The sequence below is a fragment of the Crocodylus siamensis genome, chromosome 9, assembly GCF_052110815.1.
Source record: "Crocodylus siamensis isolate JL-2025a chromosome 9, ASM5211081v1, whole genome shotgun sequence".
In the NCBI taxonomy this organism is placed as follows: domain Eukaryota; kingdom Metazoa; phylum Chordata; order Crocodylia; family Crocodylidae; genus Crocodylus; species Crocodylus siamensis.
In genome coordinates this window covers 50,809,570-50,830,792 of record NC_143403.1, presented here as the reverse complement: position 1 = coordinate 50,830,792, position 21,223 = coordinate 50,809,570, and the positions used below count along the sequence as shown (strand labels likewise).

The following is a 21,223-nucleotide window of genomic DNA, read 5'->3' as shown; positions in this document are numbered from 1 at the left end:
CTTTCAAAGAGGTGCGTAAACCACTAAAGATCAGTAGCCTGAGAGGTGAGGTGACTGGAGAACAGAAAGCCTCAATAGGGAAGGGAGAGCTTTGCTTGCTGGTGTTACAGCCACTTCTGTCTTTTCACTCCAGCCCTCCTCCCTGTAACTGAATTGTTTTTCTAAAGTGAACCCACACTGGAAGCAAAAGAAGGGGATGCTCTTCTGGCCACGTATGTGGGGAGAGGAAGAGAGCAAGCATGAAAGGCAAGCAGAGGAGAGGAGCAAACTGCTGGCTGCGCACCATTCATCCAAAGCGCGTTTCAAACAGCAGGCTCATGACAGAGAGAAGCTTTCAGTCCTGCTGCAGGCCGCGGTGCCTGTGATTTCAGCAGAGAAGGCATAATGGTGCAGAAAGAATGTGATGCAGAAATCTTTGTTTGCTGTTCTCTCAGGCAGGAGGGAAATGGCTTTTCATTTGACTCCATGCACAGTTTTGTTTTACTCCCCTCCTCCTTTCCCACTTTCTGTGGTTATGATCAGGCAGGGCAATGCTGTTGGGTTAGTATGTTTATCTCTTGCCTGAAGAACTGGGTTCAGACATCACTAGCAGCTTGCAGCCTTGTTCCACTCCCCCAGTGCATGCACCCTTAGACTATGTCTCACCAGACCTTTGCAAGCAGAATGAGGTCATATTTGGCTGGAGAACCCTCCCAGAACTGCTTCAGGGCCTGGTGTCGATACCTTACTGAAAAAGGTCCTAATAATGGTGCTGGGGATGCTTTTGTGATAGTCGGGTGAAATGTCAAGCATCATAGTGACCATTGCTGGTCATTGAAGAATCTGTGGTATTTGTCACAAGTAGGAAAGGCATGGCAGTGTGTTTATCCTGCCCAATTTCCAATAGCAATAGTTACCATCTTCCTAATAATACTCCTGTTCTATGCATTCCTCAGGTGTCTGTGCTCAGCATACCTAGGCTTTGTAATCTGATTCTATCATGTCCCTCATCCGGTAGTAACAGGGCTCATTAGCAGAGCTGCTTACTGAAAAGAAGGATCCATGTATTTTTCTTTCTTGTGCACAGAGTGCAGTGATTTGTTCCTTGTTTATCTGATAGAAGGAAGCCCGCAGCACCTAGAAAGCAATGAAACAGGGAATCTTTTCCATTGGTAGCAAATTCTGCAGTCAGAGAATTTTCTGCTTCCAGGCTTCTCCTGACTTGAAAGTGAGTGGTCTCAGCTGTAACATCATGCATGGCCCAGGCATGGGGGGAATGTAGGCAGGAAGAGACTTTTAAAAATCTCAGCTCTAATCCATTTGGGGTTTAAAGGTGGGGGTGGGGGTTGTATACTGGAAATGGCTACAGAATTTGATTGCCAGCAAGTCTTGTTTTCAGGTAACTGGAACATTAAGTAGTCCAATATGAGTACTACTTACAAGACAGACTCATTTAGTCCTTAACTGACTGAAGTTATTCCCCTTTATTCAGCACTAGTGAGGCCACATCTGGAGTACTGTTTCCAATTTTGCCTTCCTCACTATGGAAAGAAGGTGGACAAATTGGAGAGAGTCCAGCAGAGGGCAGGAAAAAAAATTAGAGGTCTGGGGCACATGACCTATGAGAGAAGATGCTGAGGAAACTGGACTTATTTAGTTTGGAGAAGAGAAGACGGAGAGGGGATTTCATAGCAGCCTTCAACTGCCTGAAGGGTGGTTTCAAAGAGATTGGAGCTAGACTGTTCTCAGTGGTGGCAGGTGACCAAACAAGGTGCAACGGTTTCAAGTTCAAACTTTGAGTTGGGTATTAGGAAAACCTTTCTCACTAGGAGGATAGTAAAACACTGGAACAGGTTACTCATGGAGGTTGTGAAATTGCCATCCTTGGAGGTTTTTAAGACCTGGCTAGACAAAGTCTTGGCTGGGCTGATATGATATAATTGGGGCTGGTCCTGCTTTGAGCAAGAGGTTGGACTAGAGGACCTCCCAAGGTCCCTTCCAACCATACTTTTCTATGATTCCAAGTCTCTGGGTATCTTCTAGAGTTCATCTTCAAAGCTGGAGCAATTCATAGATGCCAGATGTCACCAAGGGATGTATTCCCATGGTCTGTCAGCATCTGAGAGAAAGGGCACAGACTTCTGCCTGTGTGAAATAGCTAAGGGATGGAGGTATTAGAAAGCATTTCTGACCACCAAGGCTCTGGGCATCATGTGCAGAGAAGAATCCAGCACCTCTAGGGAAAGGCAGTACCCAGAGTTAAGGACAAGATCACAACTCATACCAGTTTTTCCAAGAGCTCCCTCTCACCAAAAAGCTTCTTTGTTGTTTGTTTGTTTTTTTTGGTGTGCTGAACTATTTTCATCCCAGTCCCTACTTCAACTGTGCTGTCCACACATGAGGAGAACAGGGAGTAGATGTCCTCAGCATAAGAGTCCTTTTCCCCCGTTCTTCAGCTCGGTTTGACATTGCATTCTTTTCCTGTCCTAATGTCCTGCACAGTGGTGATGTGCATTGTGAAACAGCCACTTCATAACCATACCAGAGGCAGCTGGCTATTTGTGGCAATTAAGACAATTCCTCAGGTTTCTGTGAAGTGCTTTGAAGTCTTTTCAGACCAAAAATGTCCCCAAAATGCACGCTATTTGCATTTACTGAATAAGTCCGTGGTCTGCAATCGTGTGAGGCTCCTGTAACGAATGAGGTATTGCATGTTTTTATCAAGCTGCATTGGCAGTGCTGTGCCGGCAAAACAGTGCAGCATATGTCTGGACTACATTACATCTGGCTCTTTTCCTGGTTATTAATAAGATTTGCCCAGAAATGTAAGCAAACAACAAATGTATCAGGGAAGTTTTGCATGGCCTAGCATAGGGCAAGACAAAAAGGCCACAGAAATACCATGCCGTACATGAATTTCAGGATATATTCCTAGTGTAGTTGGTTTTGTTCCTACTTCATGTTAATTGATGGCAAAAAATGTAAAGAGTATTTTGAGAAGTTCTGGTATTTTTTAAGACCCTTTTTAATTTTCATTTCTTATGAGCATGACAAGGTTATACAAGTGTTGCCAAAGTTAATACATCATGCCTGTGTGTGCTGGACAGGCTTCACAATGTTAATGAGGAGAGAGATGGGTTTGTAACAATATGTCCGTCTGTTGCCATCCAGTTCTGATTTGATGACACATTGGCACATGTTCTGAGACTATCCTACCAACACTTTCATTCTAAGTTTAACTAAAACAAACAATAAACTCCCCCTCCTTCATGATAGTCTTGCTACTGTGTACAGATGATGGCCGATTTAGCTTTTGTATGCATCAAAATAAATAGATTCATATATTTTTAAGACCAGAGAGAGTCCTGTTATGTCTGCTAAACTAACCTCTCCTATAACACCAGAGCATAGAGCCTGACCTGCTGATTCTAGTATCAGGCCAATAGCTTCTACTGAAGCTATAACATATCTTTCAGAAAGAGATCCAGTCCTTATTAAAGTGATGGAGAACCACCGCATCCCAGTGGTTAATTACCCAGGAACATTTTTGCTCCTTAGGCTGCATTTAATTTAGCGTTAGCTTCAGCTTCCAGCCACTGGTTCTCAGTATGCCTTTGGTAGATTAAAGAGATATCTGGTATGCAAAGTCCCTTCTCCATATCAGTATTTGTCATTGCAACTGAATCACTGCTTAGTTTTCCTTTCCGTAAGCTAAATAGCTAAAATAAACAAACAGAACTGGTTTTTGTAACCCCTGTTCATTGGTATAGCTTTTTCTGGTTCTTTCCAGTTTTAAAATGTCTCTCAAATGAGGGGCACCACTAGACAATATTGTCCCACAAATGGTCTACAAAGCAGTGCTGCCTCCCTACTGCTGTTTTATATTCCCCTGCTCTGCCAGGCTGAGCCAGCATTTACCCTCTTTCAGTATAGCGTTGTACATAGCTAATGCTAGAGTTCGGTGTTCTTGTTCCTTTGGACTGTTTCTCCTAATACCAGTAAAGGGGGCACTCAGAGAGATCCAAAAGGTAACATGTTTTTGTTCATTCAGCTTTGAATACTACTTCTTTCTGTCTGACATGTCATTATTTGAGGAACACAGCTATAAGGTAGCATTGAAACCAAGAAAAGAATTAAATGCTCTTATGGTTAAAGAAAACATCCAGAGTAAAGGAATGAGGGGAAAGGAATTGTAAGAGAAAGAAACCCTTCTGTTTAAAAGCCTAAGGCAAATACTGATGAGTGGGAGTGAAGAAGAAACTTCTGTTGATGAAGAGGCTGTTCTGTAGTTTTCTGGTACAGAGTTCCTTGCCTCTTCCACTAAGGCAGGGGTGTCAAAGTTGTGGCCTGCAGAGCCCTGTGATCTGGCACGCAGTGCTGCTTGTAGGTCTTGGACCAGCCTCTCACACATGCAGTACACGCAGGCCCAGGCATGCACAGAAACAGTCTGGCATATGCTGCACCCAGCACGTGGGGCCGGTCTGGAGCATGCATTCTATGCAGTTCTCATGCCAGAGCAGCCGTGCGTGGCCCAGACTGGTTCTGTGCTCTGCATGCAGTGTGGATACCATGTACAGCACAGCCAGACCTGCATGGTGTGGGTGTGTGAGGGAGGGTGGGGGACTGTTGGGACCCCGCACACACTCCCCCACATGTTGTGCAGCCCCCACTGCAGTCAGCAACAGCAGTTGGGGGTGCTCGTGCCCTGCATAGGCATAAGTTCCCAGCAGCTTGTGGCTCTGGCCAGTGCTGTGTGCGGGAGCAAGGAGCACAGCCTGCCCAGCTGGCCTCTACCACAGAGGCTTCACACAGTGTGCCTGCAGCTCCCACATTCACGTGGCATCAGGGGAAGCCCTGTGCTGGAGCCAGCTGCCTTACCTGCCCCCTGGGACCTCTGCCAGAAATGAGTCTCTAGTGTGTACCTGCAAGGGAGGATTTTGGTGATGGGGAGGACTTTCCTATACAATTTTCCATTGAGGGATTTCCTGCCTCTTCCCTCCATGTGTGGGGGGCTTTTATGTATGAACTAGTGTGCACTTAAGATGAGAACAAAGCAACAGACCCTGAGGGGGTATTGCTCCAACCCTTTGTTTACCTTTTGGAAAATTGTAATTGTGGATTAATTGTAGGTGCTTTTTTTAACTGGACTTTGCTCAGTCCAGTCAGCTTGTTGAAGGAGCGCTGCCTTAAAGAGGGGAGACACGGGTGTGAATAGACACAGTCTTCCTGCCCCCCTTCCCCATGTAAGTCTTGCAATTCCAGAGAGTCACGTGAACGCCTTCCTCCCCCTTTCCCTTTTCACCCCCCACTTTGGCAAGTGTTGTTTTGGGAAATATTTCCGAGCGAGTCGGTAATATCCTACACACACACTCCTTCTCTCCTGGGAGATGCAATCCGTGCAGGGAAGGTACTTGCTCCCAATCCAGCTAAATTACTATTGACTTGTGTTCTCTGCGCTCCACAAACATTTCACTCAGCCATCACCAGCGGGGCCAGCGATCTCCTGCCAGGGGTAACTTGGGAAACCAGCTGCGCGGGGCTGTTTTTCCTGCTCTTCCCCATCGATCAAAGAATTAAACTGACAGAAGGGGAATTTTGCACTCGACTTAGGAAAGAGAAAGGATGACTTTTTATTTGGTGGGGGCCGGCCTGTGTATTAAGGGTGGTGGGTGTATACAAATGGTAAGCAATGCAGGCTTGGGAGGGGACGTGATAGGGATGTATCTCATGTTTCACTACTAACGAGATGCAGGAAATGCAAGGCAGTGAAGCAGAAACCTTTTATAACCAGTTCCTCTATCTCTGCAGAAGGTTGTGGGGCACGTGAAAATAATGGGTCAAATACTCGGGTGCTGCAAGTCACTGGGTCTTCATTTGAGGTTGGCTGATACCAGATGAGAACCTAGTTCATGCTTTACAGTCTGCACTTGTGATGCTAAAGCACTTTACATCAGCTGAGCATCTGACCCAATAATATCTATTTTCTTTTAAATTAAAGGTTAAAGAAACCTGCTGTAGTGAGCTTTAAGAGATGAGCAAAAGGAGGTTAGGAGGATGCTCCCTTGAGCTGGGAGTGTGATGAGAGCTCTCAGCATGAGTAACCTGGTTAGGCCATGCCCTTCAGGAAACCCTGCCTCTGCAAGACCATGCTTTGTCCCCCAGAGCAGGCCATTAAGCAGTGAGCATACTGCTGCCAGGTGTCTGCTTTACGTTCTGAACAGCCTGGACACCTGTCCAGAGTCCTGCTTCAGACAACCTGCATATATCTCACAGAAAGGAAAGATTATTCTATCGCTGCCCACAATGCAGGTTTTCACCCTTCTCAGAAACACCTGGTGCTGCTCACTGTTAAAGCCAGGACACTGGACTAGCATTAGTTTCATCTAATATTGCAGTTCCTGTAAGCATCAAACCCAGTGCTGGTATTACAGAGTCTTTTAGAAGATCCCCCAATCTTCTCTACCCCCTACTCTACCTATGGCCACTGTAGATCAGTTGCTTTCCAAGAACTCTTTGAAGTCCCTGAATATCATTTCATTACAAATGTGTCCCTTTCACCTCCATGTACCTCTCTTCCCCTCCACTTTGTGGAGTTTTCTTTTTAAGAGCATCTGTAACTAATGCAAACACATGTCGTACCCAGAGAGTAAAACCCTGCAGGATTAGTGTGGCATCCGCAGCCCTGCCATGTAATCCTGTGGTAATCCCCCTCATGCCCCACCCCCACTGTCTTTCCTTATGGTTTAAAGCGGGGGTTGGCAACATTTTTGGGCAGAGTGCCAAAAACACCCGCAACCTCGACTTGTAAGATGCTGGTGTGCCAGGGTCAGGTGGCAGGGTAGCTGTGAGGGGCCCAATTCCTTGTTGTGGCAGTACAGCCCTGGCCCCTTTCCCACTGTCCACATTGAGGTGTGCGTGCCAAGCAAAATGCCTTTGCATGCCATGCTCTGGCACCCATGCTGGGGGTTGCCTATCCCTGGTTTAAAGAAAGAAAATGGGCTAGTTAGCAGGCAAACCCTACTGTACTCAGAGCAGCAGAATCTAGAGCAGAACAGCAGTGATGTGTGCACCAATGGCAAACTGATTGTTCATGCTCCCAGCAAGCTGATGCCTACATAATCACCGAGAATCCCTCATCTGGGTAGCAGGGTCCTGTTTAGGAAGAGCATGAGGGCCTGCCTGTAATGTCTGTACACAGCTCGAAGCCCCACTGCACAAGGTTCTGTGCATATTCCTTGGACTTTGCAGACGGGACTGACAAATGGGGACTCTTAGGCATGGATTGATGTAGCTAAAGTGTCACAAGAAGTCTGGAACAGAGCCAGGGACTCGCCCCAGCCTCCTTAATTATTTCATCAGGGCTGCTATAGAATCTGTGTATGTATTTTAGAATATAATTATTATTTGATATTTAGGAAAGATGCCAGTTTGACAGCTCCACATTCTGAATTCCCAGAACAGTACAGCAAGCACAGGGCTTGGCAGAGCTCTTCACCCCCACCCCCTGCCTACGCTGGTGTCCAAACTCTTTGCCACCCCTGTTGGAGTCGCAGCTGTGCTGTCTAACGCCACAAGAGCTGAGTCCCTGCAACCCATTCATTCTTGGCTAAAGCTACAGAGGCTGTTGAGGAGCCTGGTTGGTTTTTGCTGGTGCAGAGGTGAAGTGCACCTGACCACTAGACCACACTGGTGACTGACCGACTTCCCACAGGCCACCAAAGAGCCATTGGTTAGTGGTAAGTTTCACTCTGTGATCTGAGCTAGATTGCAAGTGACGACCTAGAGGTGAAAGGCTCTGCATTCTCATTACTCATCCCCAGAGCCAGCCAGTTCCCCCTGCCAGCTTGTATTACTGAACTAAACAAAAGGCAAGCAGCTTAGGAGAGGGAAGAGTTCTTTCCTAGATGGTGTCCCATTCACAAGGCTTTCTGCAGCCCCTTTTCAGATTTCTTAAGCTCCTTCAGATGTACGTGCTCAGCTGCTGAAATCTCCCTGCCAGTGCTGCTTGTGTACCTTGGAACATATATTTCCAGCTCCCCAGAAATGTGTGTTAGCTAGGGGAGGGAGAGGGAGGGAGCAGCCAGGAGTCCCGAGTTTTATATCTGACCACCACCAGCCTGTGTGACATCGGTTAACTTCCAGTGTGTGTGCATGTGTGTGTGTGCAATATTTGAAGTCAAAATTTCCTCCCAGGCAGCACAAAGAATACAGAGTAAGTGATGCACATGTTTCTTGGTCTCCTTGTTCTTGGTCTCTCTGTACCTCATCTCCTAGACTTTCAAATTAAGATAATAGCACTATAGGTTTCCCTCGCTTTATGCAGGTTCTGTATGTGTGAATTTGCTCTTATGCAGTGATGCTTTTTATACCAAAAATTTGTTATATGGAAGGTAAATTCACTCTTATGTGATTGGTGTGGAAGCCCGCAGTCAGCTGCTTTGTGCGGCGCATCGTGGGAGTGACATACACCAAAATATAGTGTCCTGTGTGGATCTGTGCTCCTTGCTTGATGTCTGCAACATGTATTTCTGTAGTTGCCAACCCTATTATAATAGTGTCCTGTGTTTGCGTTTACCGTCTGCTGTTGGTGAGTACCAAAATTGTCTTGTAAAAGTGGTAGAAATGGGTCTGGGGGTCAGTACAGTCAAGGTCTTGGAATGTATCCCTATTTGTTACATTGTAAAGTGGGTTTCCTTCATTTAAATGTAAGTAATGCACTGTTTTCCAGGAACGCATGTACAGCAAAAAGCAAGGGAAACCTGTATCCTACCTTGTATGGCTGTTGTGCAGAGGCCTCTGTTAGACTGGAGGCTCTAGTGCTATGGTAATGAGGATTGAACCCACACATATCTGTTACAACACATCTGACATTTTGTGTTGAATGGGTTGTTTGTTTTAATTATGGAGCACCCATGGTCCCAGAAAATGTTGAACAATTTTTTTTAAAGTTGGGCATTAACACACTGTAAGAGAGAACGATACAAGCCACTAGCATTTCATGCCTCTTTTGGGGAAGGCAAGGTGAGATCCTCAGGCTGCATCTACTGTATCACATATGGGATCATATTAAGATTGCACAGGCGGTATTCATTCTTACATTTCCTGCTTTTTGGAGCACTAGATTTTGTAACTGTAATGTTCTGTTAGTATAGGTTTTTGTGTGTAGTAAATAGTTTATGAAGGACTCCTAAGTGATCGATAAAATATTATAAGCATTGTGTTCAACATGGGTAATGAGGATTAGAGATGATTAAAAGCACATTAGAAGTGGGTGTTATAGATAAGCCAAAGTCACAAGCAACCTATCAACATGTTGGATTCTACTGTGATTAATGGTTTTGGGTTTGTTTAAGCAACACCAAATCATTTGACTTTGCTGTATATCGAGAGGAGGTTTTCCTGGTTGGTTGGCTTTTGTTTGAATCTTGGGAACTAGGAGTTAAGGTTTCAGCATAAATGTGCAGGCTGACAGCAGTTTTTGCCTTCCCTAAATGTATGTAGCTTGTTTCTGATCTCCTTTATAGTGGTACAGGACTACTATTTCATATTCGACTCCAGCCCCCGTTGTGTGTCCATGGTCCCACATGTAAATTAGTGCGACAGGGTCCATTTGTAATTCTTCCTTCTTCGTTCAATCTGTAGTATAAGGTGTCTTCTGGATTTGTTGCCTGCACGTGAAGGAGATATTCTCATTTCTCAGTAGCAATGTAGTGTGGTCTTTAGTCTATATGGAGACAGGGGAAGGAACAATGGCAGTAAATGGCGGGAAGATGTCCATCCTGAATTTGGAAAGTAAGGTGGGAAATGACACAGTATCAATGCTAGTCAGATGGTGGCTGGGCAGTACTATAGGGTCTGCAGGTGGTAGCTGGGTAGGGTTCTAGGCCAGAGTTAAGGTTGCCAATATCTGTGAAGTGCCAGGCTTTGAAACAGGTTAGCTCATCAGACAGGTTTCACTGGGTTAGCTTTCAATGCATGGGCCAAATACAGCTGCCACCGTACCTCTCCCTTTAAGGATCTTTTTAGGTTTCTTTGCTTTCTTAATAGATGATTCTAGCCCCTTTAATCTGTCCAAGGATCTGCCTCAGAGGTGGAAGGCACATCAAGAAAATATATTTTTTCCTCTCTCATCTTCCCCCCCCCCCCCCCACTTCTGCCTGTTTCCCACAGAATTCATGAAGTGCAGAAGTGGAGGGAGACCAATTCTGGCATTCTGTCAAGGAATTAATTGAAAAATAAAATCATTAGATGGGAACTCCAGAAATGCAAAATTGTTTGGGGGGGGTGATGTGAGCCTTTGTCAGGTTAATTTCTTCTGTATTGATGTTTTGTGACATTTACTTGTTGTTTATCTCCAGCAGCAGCTGTAATAGTAAAAGAAAATGCACAGCTTGTTCCATTTATTTATTTTACACCTTTCTTCAGTCCTATGGTATGTTTGTTTGTTTGAGAAACCCAGTGAGGCTTTTGATGTCTGGGAGCGGGGTTTAAACAGCTGTTCCTATACTTATCATGGGGAGGAGGGGGTAGGGAGCTTGTCTGTGGTTCCTATGGAGTGGGCATTGTTGCTGATTAGAGACAGGTTACTGCTGGGCCATCATCTCAATGAGGAAGGGTAAAAGTCTCCATTGCCACTACAGCCAGGTGCTAAATTTTTCCTGGGTATTCACCTGGCATCTTAAATTAATTAACCCCAGCTGTGCACACTGCCCTCTGCATCCTCTCTGGACAATAATTCCCCAAGCAAGTTACCCCAAATGTCAAACATTCCCAAAGAGCTAGTGTCAGGCAAACAGTTGTGCTGGCACCAGCAGTCAAAGATGGGGCCAGTAAAGGACCATGTGACTTAATTAACTAATCGCAACTAAGTAACACAGCGTAAGTCACCAGTAACATTTGGGATCAGTCTGGCAGGTCAGGAAGGTGTGGTGGTGATCACTGGACACAAGGATTTGTACCTCCAAGACAGAGTGTAGTCTTCTCTGGAATGGATCATAGCCTCTTCTGATAAGTGTCAGATGGAACTGGTCTCTCTTCCTCTACCTTTCAGCAACATTTGCCTTGCTTCTGGTACCCAGGAACCTTACTAGCATGAATCCTGTCTGGAGACTCCATGCCCCCTTTTCTTGCTCCTTATGAATGAATTCAGTAGAGGAGGAGGTGTAACGAAGCTGGCATTTCAAGAGACCCAACGTATTTTTCTAAAGCAGGGCCTATTTGCATTGTTTGCAAAAGCTCTTTAGCCCAGTGGACCACTACAAAGAGTTAAACATCCAGCTGGCCCTGGTGGCAGAGAGCTGTGGTTGTTCCTCACAGCGCCCTTGCTCCTGTGGAATGCTTAGCCCCAGGGAGTGCCCCTTTTTGGGGATCAGAGTGAAATCAGGCTTGTCTCCGTGGCAGAGCCCCATCATTAACATGAGCCAGGAGAGTGACAGGCACTTAGTTCATGCTTTGCCGCATCTGCCCTTCTGTTTCTGGCTGCTGCCACTGCCACAGCTCCCATTACTTCCCTGCAAATTCAATTTCCAGAGGCCATTGTGTGCTGCCAGAGCTTGATTATTATGAAGAAGCAAATGATAGTTGAGAGCTTTATGTGGGAAGGGGATGGGATGGTGAAGAGAGTTGGGGAATGGGGGGGAAGAACTAGCAAGGAGGGAAGCAAGTGATTTGTAAAGGCAGCCTGGGAGGTGGCCAAGGGCTGATGGGGGGCAGCCTACTTCCCTCCTCCACTGCCTGTCCAGGGGGGATGGTGGGGAGGCTGCTGGTTGCCTGCTTCTCTGTGCAGGAGGTGCCCCTTTGGCATAAGGAATGGTCTCCAGGTTAACTTATCTCCCTCACCCTTGCGTCTCTGAGACCAGATGCTTTGTTTTCTTCCTCCTGCCTCCCCAGTTGAATGCTTTAAGCCTCCCAGGCAGGCTTCTGACATGAACTTTCAAGACATCCATTTCTCCCAGACACTGCCCAATGAGGCACAAAGGTGTGTTCTCACTAGAGGACTCCTACCCCTCCTACAGTCCAGTCCCTGATCACACCTCACACACATCTCCCATCTTAAAAGAAGCAAGGGGAGAGAGATGCACTCTCCAAGCCCCTTATACTGCCCTGCCCTGCCATTGCTGCCTCTACAAAGATAAGGGGACAGCCACTTCCAGATCTGGAATTATTCTTCTCTCCTCTGCTCTTAAGGAAGAGTATGAGCAGCATGGGATCTTCCCCAGCCAATCATCTCTTTTGCTACCCTTTGTTCCAGGCCTTACCAGAGCAGAGACTGGGGCATGGGCTTACTTGGCCATCTCCTCCTCTGCCACTGAAAGTGATGCTTAGCTTCTAGAAGACATCAGGATGGAGCAGTGTAACTTGAGCAGGAGAGCCTTTGAGGCAGAAACACCCAAATCTTATTCTTGCTGTGCCAACACTAAAGGGTTTGGATGTGACTGTTGCTGGTACTGCAGAAGGCGCAGTATAAGCAGGTTGTGGGATCACTTTGCAGGAGGATTGCCTTGAGATGCAGATGTTATTGTAACTGTGTCTTTCTTCTCTCTTCTTCACCCACCCTATTCCCTGCTGTCAGGTTTCTCAAAGAAGAAAAAGCAATCCGTGATTTTGGATGAAATCCTGCAGCAGATAGAAGAAGAATATGATGATGATGGAGACCATTAGCAGGCTCTTCTGCTGCTACACAGTGCCCCAAAGGTGCGTGTACTTGGGGCAGGGCGGGCAGTCACCGTCAAAATGCACTGCATATTATGAGTTGTTTTTTACTGTTCCTGTTATGGCAACACATGGGCAATACAGTCATTGATTTACACAGTCCTGTTGTGTTTAGATAGGAGTCCCTACCCCACAGAGCTTATAGCCTGCATGTCAGACTGGGTACAGCAAGCAGTCCAAATAGACAAATGGAGATGAGGCAATTATGTAGCAGAGAGCTTAGCACAGGATCATACATTGCTGCTTGCCATTTGCCAGGACTTTTGTACAGTGCATACTCCTTCCACCTGTAGCAGGCAATGGATTTTGAAAAAAGAAGGAATAGGCTTCCTTTGAGCATTCAGATAACTCCTGCTCTTGTCTTTTCATCCTTGTGTATTCCACCCTTCTCATCAAGCATCCCCAAGTACCTTAGAAACGGTAAGCCCTACACTGCTCCATGAGCCAGATATTTCCCCTGAGAGAATGCAAGGCAGAGCAGCTAAGTGAGAAGTCTAAGATTTTAAGTTGGTTTTAGACTTGGGACTAGAAACTAAGAGCCCTGATTTCCCAGTCTCCAGCCACAAAAGCTGTCTGTCCCATCATCTGGAAACAGGCCTGTTGTTTAATTCCCCCTTCTCCCCTGTCCCTTCAACCCCAGGTGCTACCTATCCTCACCCACATCAGTGTATTTGCCCTATTAGGAAAATGGTTGATCAGATTCAGGTCCAATTCAGTCACTTTGGGCTTTGAGTTAAGGTCAGTCACCAGATTACTGCATTAGCTTGCTGCACATCCTAGTTTTTGTTCCAGTAGGGAACCCAGTGAAGCCAAGATTAGCAAAGTCTCCCTCACATGCCCTAGCTCCAGTTGAGCAAGCAGATGGGCTGCCAGAAGAACTTGTCTAGAGACCAACCAGTAGCAGCTGCCACAAAATGGGTAGCTTGGCAATCTCCTTTCCCCTGCTGCTACTGATGACCTCCACAGAATGAACAAAGGTTCATTCTATAGGGACCAGGCACCTCAAGGTCACTCAGATGCTACCAGCTCAGCTGGATGATATCTGTGCTGTCAGATACTGATGTGGTAGTCTGCAGTCACCCACCAAAAACTGTCATCAGGCAAGGGGAGTGGCTAGCTTAGGAGGGCTTGTGATACAGAGCTCTTTGTCTCTTTTAAGTCACTGATTTGATATCACCTGGTTGATGGTGACCCACTACTAGCACTAGCTGGCAAATGTGAGAAGAAATGTTGCTCTTAGTCTAGCTTCTAGGGTCGATATTCACAATTGGATCTAATTAATACCGCTAACAGAGAGATGAGATACTGAGTGAGGCAAAGCACTGTCTGCTTCAGTCAGACCCCTCCATGCCAGCAGACCTGTTGCAGTGGGAAGGTGTACTTGTCAAGTCCCAGAAATACCAGTTGTGTGAAGAGATGCTCTGACTGTCTTTTCAGGACCAAATTCACTGGAAAAAAATGTTGGAAATGGAATGCAGTGACACAAAACAAAAGGCACCTAGGCCCAAAGTGGCATGTAATAGGATTCTAGTTGTTGTGTGGCCTTCTTCCTTTGACTGTTTAAGCTACTTAAAGTAACTTGTTCATGTTGTCTTCAGTGGTGATTGACACTATGTCTCCCTTGTGTTCCATGGCTTTGGGGTGAAAGGAAGAAACCAGGGATTCATGCTTTAGGGATGGTGTAATAGCTTCTGTTGAAATTAATGCTGGTTAATTATGTTAGGAGTTAGACCTGAGGCACCCTTCTGCAGCCATGATGGCAGATCACAGCTCTCCCTCTACCTGTGTTTAAAGCCTCAGAGCAAATCTGTCATAGAGATGCCCAGCCCTGGTGCTAGAGTCTAGTGCATCAGGATGTTATTGGCTACACATGCTTTAAAGACATTTACTTACGGTGCAGAGGACAGATATAGAAGCACATTTCATCCTTACCTGCAGATATGAGCATTCCTATGCTTACTGCCAGGTTTAACTTAATATTCCAGTCGTGCAGGAGTTTTTGTTTGGTGAGTTTCCATGCGTAGATGTAGTTTTGCCTATTTAATTGAGTGCATTTATTGTAAATTCCTGTTCACTGGAGGTGGCTGGATGGGGCTACACTTTCACCTTTCATTTGGAAGTATGTGCTAAACAGCTTTTTACATTTTTTGCAGCAATGTCTGTCTGTCTGTCCCCCCATACCTGTATGTATATCTTGCCTTCCACATATAAGATAGGACATTTGAATTGTGGTGCTCATTGGAGCCATGCGTGTGCCTGTGCCACCTTCTGCTCCCATGTGAGAGCCACAAGAGCAGAGTGACCATGACTCTCTCTCTCTCCTTCTTTCCTGCCTATAACAGCAAGAAGGAACCTGGGAGCTGTCTGCTCTGCTGCCCTTCCTTTCACATAAGTGTGTGGTTTGTAAGTCATCCTCAGAATGGATCTCCTGAGTGCGTTTTAAGAAACTATTTCCTGTCGACTTGTAAGAAATAATCAAGAGCTAGCAATTGCCTTATGGACCCAACTGGCCGCTCTTCATTAGGCTTGGTCTAAAGTGGCCTGGTACAAATGAATGTTGGGTATAGTAGCCCATGGCTACCCTGTTCACATCCACATCCCTTCTCCAGGTACCCTTCTCATGAGAGCCTACCACAGAAAAATGTGATTTTAGTGATACCATAGAAAGGTTTCTGTATGAGTTCAGGGATGAGATTCTTGCTTGCTACACTTCCTATTCTGAGGAAGAAGGGTCTTGAGGATCCACAATGATCAGATCTTCAAGAACTACTTTTACTATAAATAGCCTTTCCATCTTTCCTTTTTTATGTCAGTGCAGATCCATCAGGATCACAGGAATGAGGTTTTGTCAAGGAAAAATTGTAGTACTGCTATCTTAGATGCCAAGCTGGGAAGAATGGTGCTATCATGATTGTTCAATTGATCCACTGGAACTCCTCATTACCACTTCCTGAAGGGACTCTGATTGGCAGTCACCTTCATTAGGATCCACAATGATGTGACTGAGGAAAAAAATGCTTTCCCCTTGAGCAACTTTTGATTTTTTTTTGAGGTGGCAACTGCATGGATCCACCTCATTACCTCTCTCCAAAGGCTGATCAGATGCTTTAAATTGTGGATGAGCTAAATTGTGGATGAGAGGGTTGTGGACACTTCATCTCTTTTTGTCCTTGAATGGCACCACAAGGATGCAAAGGGCTTATGAGCAGCCCTATCAGAAGCTGCTATTCAAAAACAGCCCTCATCTTGTGTACAGAAGACCTAGGTGAGCCAGTAATGGGATCCACACTGAAGCTTACAGTACTATTTTTGGGTATGAAACTGTCTTTTTTACTTTCCCGCCATTGGAACTAACACCAGGACTAGCTTGTGTAAGATTACAATAGCTTACAACATTTCTGTTTACAACATAAAGTCATTTTTGCACATTATAGAGTTTTAAAACTCTGTATGTAGAACTTTTTTTTCATTCTTAGAGCTGAGTACTTGGTAAGGATTTTCCCGAAATGTGCATAATACATTGTAAATATTTATCTTTGGTAAGAAGAGTAAAAAGATTGACCCAGTTTGAACATCAGTAACTTAGTCGTTTTATAGATTCCATGCCATTTTGTATATTAACTCTTTCCCTGGGACTTTGACATAATGGCTAAGTACAGACAATCAAAAAACCCTGAGGCTGAATCAATTCAGCCTTTGCAGGTTAGTCTAAGCTGCACAGATTAAATTGAAACAGAAGTGAACAGACATTTTTCTTTGATTCAGGAAATGCAGCCACATGCCTGCAGTGGCTAAGGCCAGAAGCCAGGGGATCCTAGAGCATGCCTCTGTCACCTAGTCAGCATGGGCTGTGTGTTCACTTCCTGTAGTCCAAAATCAGAGAACCAGGACTCTGCAGGTTGCTCATCACTTCCTTTTCCTGCTTCTAGGTGCCTCTGGAATTTGTAGTCCACAGTTGCAGCCAGCAGTAAATTTGAGTGGGGGGAGGGGTATTTAACACCCCCTCCCTGGCCCCAGCCAGGGCTTGTCTTGTTGAGGGTCACCTCTCCTGCACATCCCCAGCTGGGCTTGCCCCACCTGCTTGTCAGCCAGGCCTCTCTGCTACAGAGCAGAAGGGCAGTGCCAGCCCTGCTTTCTGGAGTGCAGAGGATAGCCTAGCCCAGGGCTGGAAAGCATACTGGGGGGGCTCTGATTTAACTTGAACCAGGAAAGAGTCTGGGACAGAAGTTTCATAAACCAGTTTGACTCAAATCAATTCAGTCTGATACTGTGTTCAGCCAGGTTTATCTTAAACCAGTTTCAGCCATTTTGAAACTGGTTTATATGCTCTGAGCTTCTGTTCTGTTACAGGTTTAAACTGATTTCTTTCTTACTTAAACCAGTTTACGTGTAACTTCTGACCCTGGTGTATGACTGGAAAGATCCCACTCTTAAGGAGGTATTGGTATTGAGAAAGGGTTGAGTGCATTCTTTTGATTTGCTGTGGTCAGGCAGAGATTTCATTAATTCACCTCCAGGTGGGAGTGACTTAAAGGGGATGACATAGGGCAGTGGAAACCAAGCCTGCCACAAATTAACACCACACCCTCCCTGAGTACCACTCTCATACCCTGCCCCTGCCTGGTTGGCTCCTGAGCTTTCTGCTCCCTCCCCTGTGCTCCTGGCATGATGTGCTGCTCTGTTTTCTGCTTCCTGCTCTATGTGCTGCTGTGCTGTCTGTCCGCATCTTGATCTGTTGCATGCAACACAGGCTGCTCAGGCCACTTGTAACGAGTGCTGCAGGTTACCAAACTCTGACTGGGGTGAGGCCGAGTACTAAAGGAGGAACCCTTGTGCCTGGGAGAAAAAGGTTAAGATGACCTTTGCTACTGGGACTGCATTGTGTTCTCTGGTTGTAAAGCCACTCCCCAAGAAGGGAGCAAGTTTGGCCTTCACATGCTGGGGGTTGATGTTCAAGCTAATTCTGATCTCGTAGCCAATGCTGGATTGCTTCCTAGTTTTCTGTTGTTTTGCATTGTCTAATTTTAATTATTTTTAAGGAAGTACAGGGAGGATCCCTCTCAGCCTTAGATAAGTCCCCAGAGCTACCCCCTTTTTGATGCATGTACAGAAAGTCCAGCAGCTCCCAGCTACATGTGTTGTTTGTGTTTAGCGTAGATTGTGCTGAGAGAGGCTGTTTTCCTCTCAGCGATTGTTGTCTATTGTTGCAAGACTAACCAATACACCTAGCAGTGGGATGCACATAACCTTACTTATTATTGGACTTCTTTTAAACCCACAACCCTGGTGGCCTTATGAATAGTGACTCAAAATACATCTGGGCCTACGGCTGACCAATAACCTTTCTAATATGTCTGCCTTCCAGGGCTGCTGTATGTGACGGAAGCATGCACAGCATTGGGGCTCTTGTGATAAAAGAGAAGGTGGCTACGTGACTGCAGGAATAATCCAAGCTGGGTTAAATAACCGCCTGCCTCACACAGTGCATCTGGAATAAGTACAGGGCCTTGAAATACTGCATGTCCCTTTGGAACAGCTTTAATTTAAGGATGCCTCCAGATACAGCTGTTGTTAACACCTTCCTCTTGAGAAGGCAGCAAGAGACAAGGCATGGAGGAGGGGAAAAAGCAACACAAGGGGAAAGGACAGCTGGCATTGGCTAGAGCCAGGAGCAGTATAGCTAGCCTCTGAGTAAGCATCTACACACGGCACTCCCTGAGCAGCTCTGTCCCTGATCAGCGGCAGTCTGCCACTCTGGTCCTTTGCTCCTGGCCGGAGCAGTGTCTGCCGTTATACCTTTTTCAGGTGGCCTGCAACCCTCTGCTCTTTCAGTTGCACTGAACTACACTGGTGATCTTGTAATGTTGCCAGACATGTACTTCTAGTTTGAGACTAGCGAACTGTTGCTTTTACCTGACATGTAACCCCAAGATGCAGGTTCAGGTGTGCACCAGAGAAAGTTGAGTACACTCGCATAGATTGCAGTTTAGTGTAGAGATCTCTGAGCCACCTTAAGGACTGAAAGGACATCTAACTCTGGGCTGCTTCTGGTGCCTGAGCTAGCTTGGGTATTTATACTGTACATGCAATGTAGACACACACAACAATGCCCAGCCCATGAGCAAACCTTCTTATATTCAAAGCAGTGTGTAAACATAATGCATCCTTTAAAGGCTGATGGGTACTGGTCTCAGTTTACAGGTGGGTAAACTGAGGCACAGGGCTGTTAAAACAGCATTCCTGAGATGAGACCACGTGCTAGTAGCAGAGATGGGATTAAAATTATGTTTAAACTCTCTTGGACATTTGGTTCCCTGGGGACAAGTAGCAGTGCCACTTGTGCCACTGCTATTTGTACCTGGGGACTACCTGTGCCACATGCTCTTGAGCATACGGCAGGTACCCCAGGTGGGGTAGGGGAGGCTGGGGCCAGCATTGGGCTTGCCCCAGCAGCCTTACCTGGGGTCTTGAGGGCCTCCCAGGGCTGCAGCAGCAGTGATTCTGCCACACAGAGCCTTGCCAGCAGCCAGAGTGTGGCTCCAGGCAGCCTGGCTCTGCTTCTGAGTGGCATATGCAGCCTGTGTGTGCGCTGCTCTGGGGTTTTTTTTTTCCACACGTTTTTTTGACCCCCTGGATATCCAGGAGATCATAAAAACCTGCAGAAAAAAATGGAGCAGTGCATGCGCAGGCAGCATGCCCTTGCAGTGCAGAGAACGCTTGAATGTGTTTGGGGCACTGCATACTGCATGGCCACATTCGTCTGGACATGGCCCCTGTGTCAAGGTTTACCTTTTTGCTCTGTTTACAAAGTACCTGTGGCATTACCATATTTCAAATGACAAATAACATGGCATTCCTGTTTCCTGCTCTGTGCACTAGTTGATTCTGCTTTTACCTACTATGCTATTGGGCAGGGAAAAAAACAAATGGAAAGACCAGTCTCAACATAGCTGTGAGGTCATCAAGAGTATTATGATTTCACAGCATGAAATTGAGAAGACAGGCTAGGGAGAGATGCATCTTTTGATGGTAAGGTTTCCAATTGGCTTGTGCTAATGGAATTTGCATATTTGGAACTGAGAACTGGGAGGGAGGGGAAATTATGTAAAAGAGAAGTTAAGTTTCTGGATAAAATCTCTAAGGCTCCTTTGAAATGATTTTCCAAAAGTTGTTTATAAAATGGTTGAAGATTGGACCAAAAGGCAGATTCACTTCCTAGAGGTAAAGACAACAAGTAGCTGATATTCATTTTACTGTTGACAGCCGGCAGTAGGGTCTGGGATGGGAGGGGATCTGACTCTAGTCCCTTTAAGGCACATGTGTCACACAGAAGACAATTTAAGCGAGGCTTTGCGGGGCTGTGGGTTTGAATTTTTTTTGCATTGTCTTTTGTGGTGGGGCAGATTTCTTGCTGAGCTTCTCTGTGCTCTGCAGCAGCAACGAAAAGGATTAGCACAAGCAGAGCATGTAGGCTTTAGAGAACAGAGCAGAGTTTGGTTTCAACATCTAATTCAATTTGTTCTGCCGAGATTGAAATATGAAATGGTTGCCAGTCAAACGTTCAAAGGGGAGGGGGAAGGGAGAAGGGAGCCTTCTCAAATTTAAATTTTAATGAAAATTAATTTAACCCTTTGATATGTTTTTAAAACATGTTATTCCCTGTCTGTGAGCAGGCTGGAAAACATTTGTGTAGGTTTTTTCTCTTCTAACATAATGAAGATTTTCTTTTCCCTTAATGATATTTATCTTGTTCAGCAGTTTGATATTGGCTAATTTTTCAGACAATTTAGTTTCAAAGAAATCTATTTGATGTTGCTTAGGCCTTTTGCATGTTTGTGTGTATGTATATATAATTATGAAGGTGCTGATCACAGCTCCATAGTATAATTTAAGTTAATTTCTACTCTTAAAGCAAGAACTCATAACTAGCTTTTTTATGTATGAAGAACTCTGTACCCAACCCCAAATCAACACTTACTTCAAATTAGTTTTCTGAGAATGGACAAGTATATTGATTGATTTTAATAAAAAAGAAAAGAATTTTTAAATTGGGTCCCTTGAGAAAGCATTCACCTCAGACTTCTTTGTGTTCAATTTTTCTAATGATCGAATAGCAAAAGTCCTTAACTTCCATATGATACTTCATGAGTTTGAATAGTTTTTACCCTTAAACTACTTCTGCACACTGTCAGCCTTAATTTCATCTTAATGAGTTTTATCCAAGAATAACTAGGATTATTATTTGTATAGTGTTAATGTTTAGGAGCACCAGTCATAAGCCATGTCCCCATGGTACTGTGGACATGGTCCTATTGTCAGTTTATGGAGAGAGAGAGTGTTTGTGTGTTAACATTATGGCTCGGGTCCTCTTTTGGCATAAGCTGGTATATTTCATTGACTCCAGTAGAACTATCCTGATTTTTATCAGCTAAGAATCTGGCTCTGTTGTGTGTCAGGAGAGAGTAAAATGTAAGTAGAGCAAAGGCTATGGAGTGGAGAGAAGTGGGGCTGATTACAATGTCAAAGATTAACA

The 21,223-nt window shown here is 45.3% G+C and overlaps 1 protein-coding gene across 1 annotated transcript in view; it reads left to right on the top strand.

Annotated features, from left to right (window-relative positions):
• The window catches only part of RBM19 (RNA binding motif protein 19), a 128,241-nt gene that overhangs the window by 93,876 nt on the left and 13,142 nt on the right, over nt 1–21,223 (top strand). The window contains exon 24 of the mRNA XM_090063204.1: nt 12,551–12,672. Coding sequence (XP_089919330.1) covers nt 12,551–12,639 — 89 coding nt within the window. The 3' untranslated portion in view covers nt 12,640–12,672. The remainder of the gene's footprint in view (nt 1–12,550; nt 12,673–21,223) is intronic.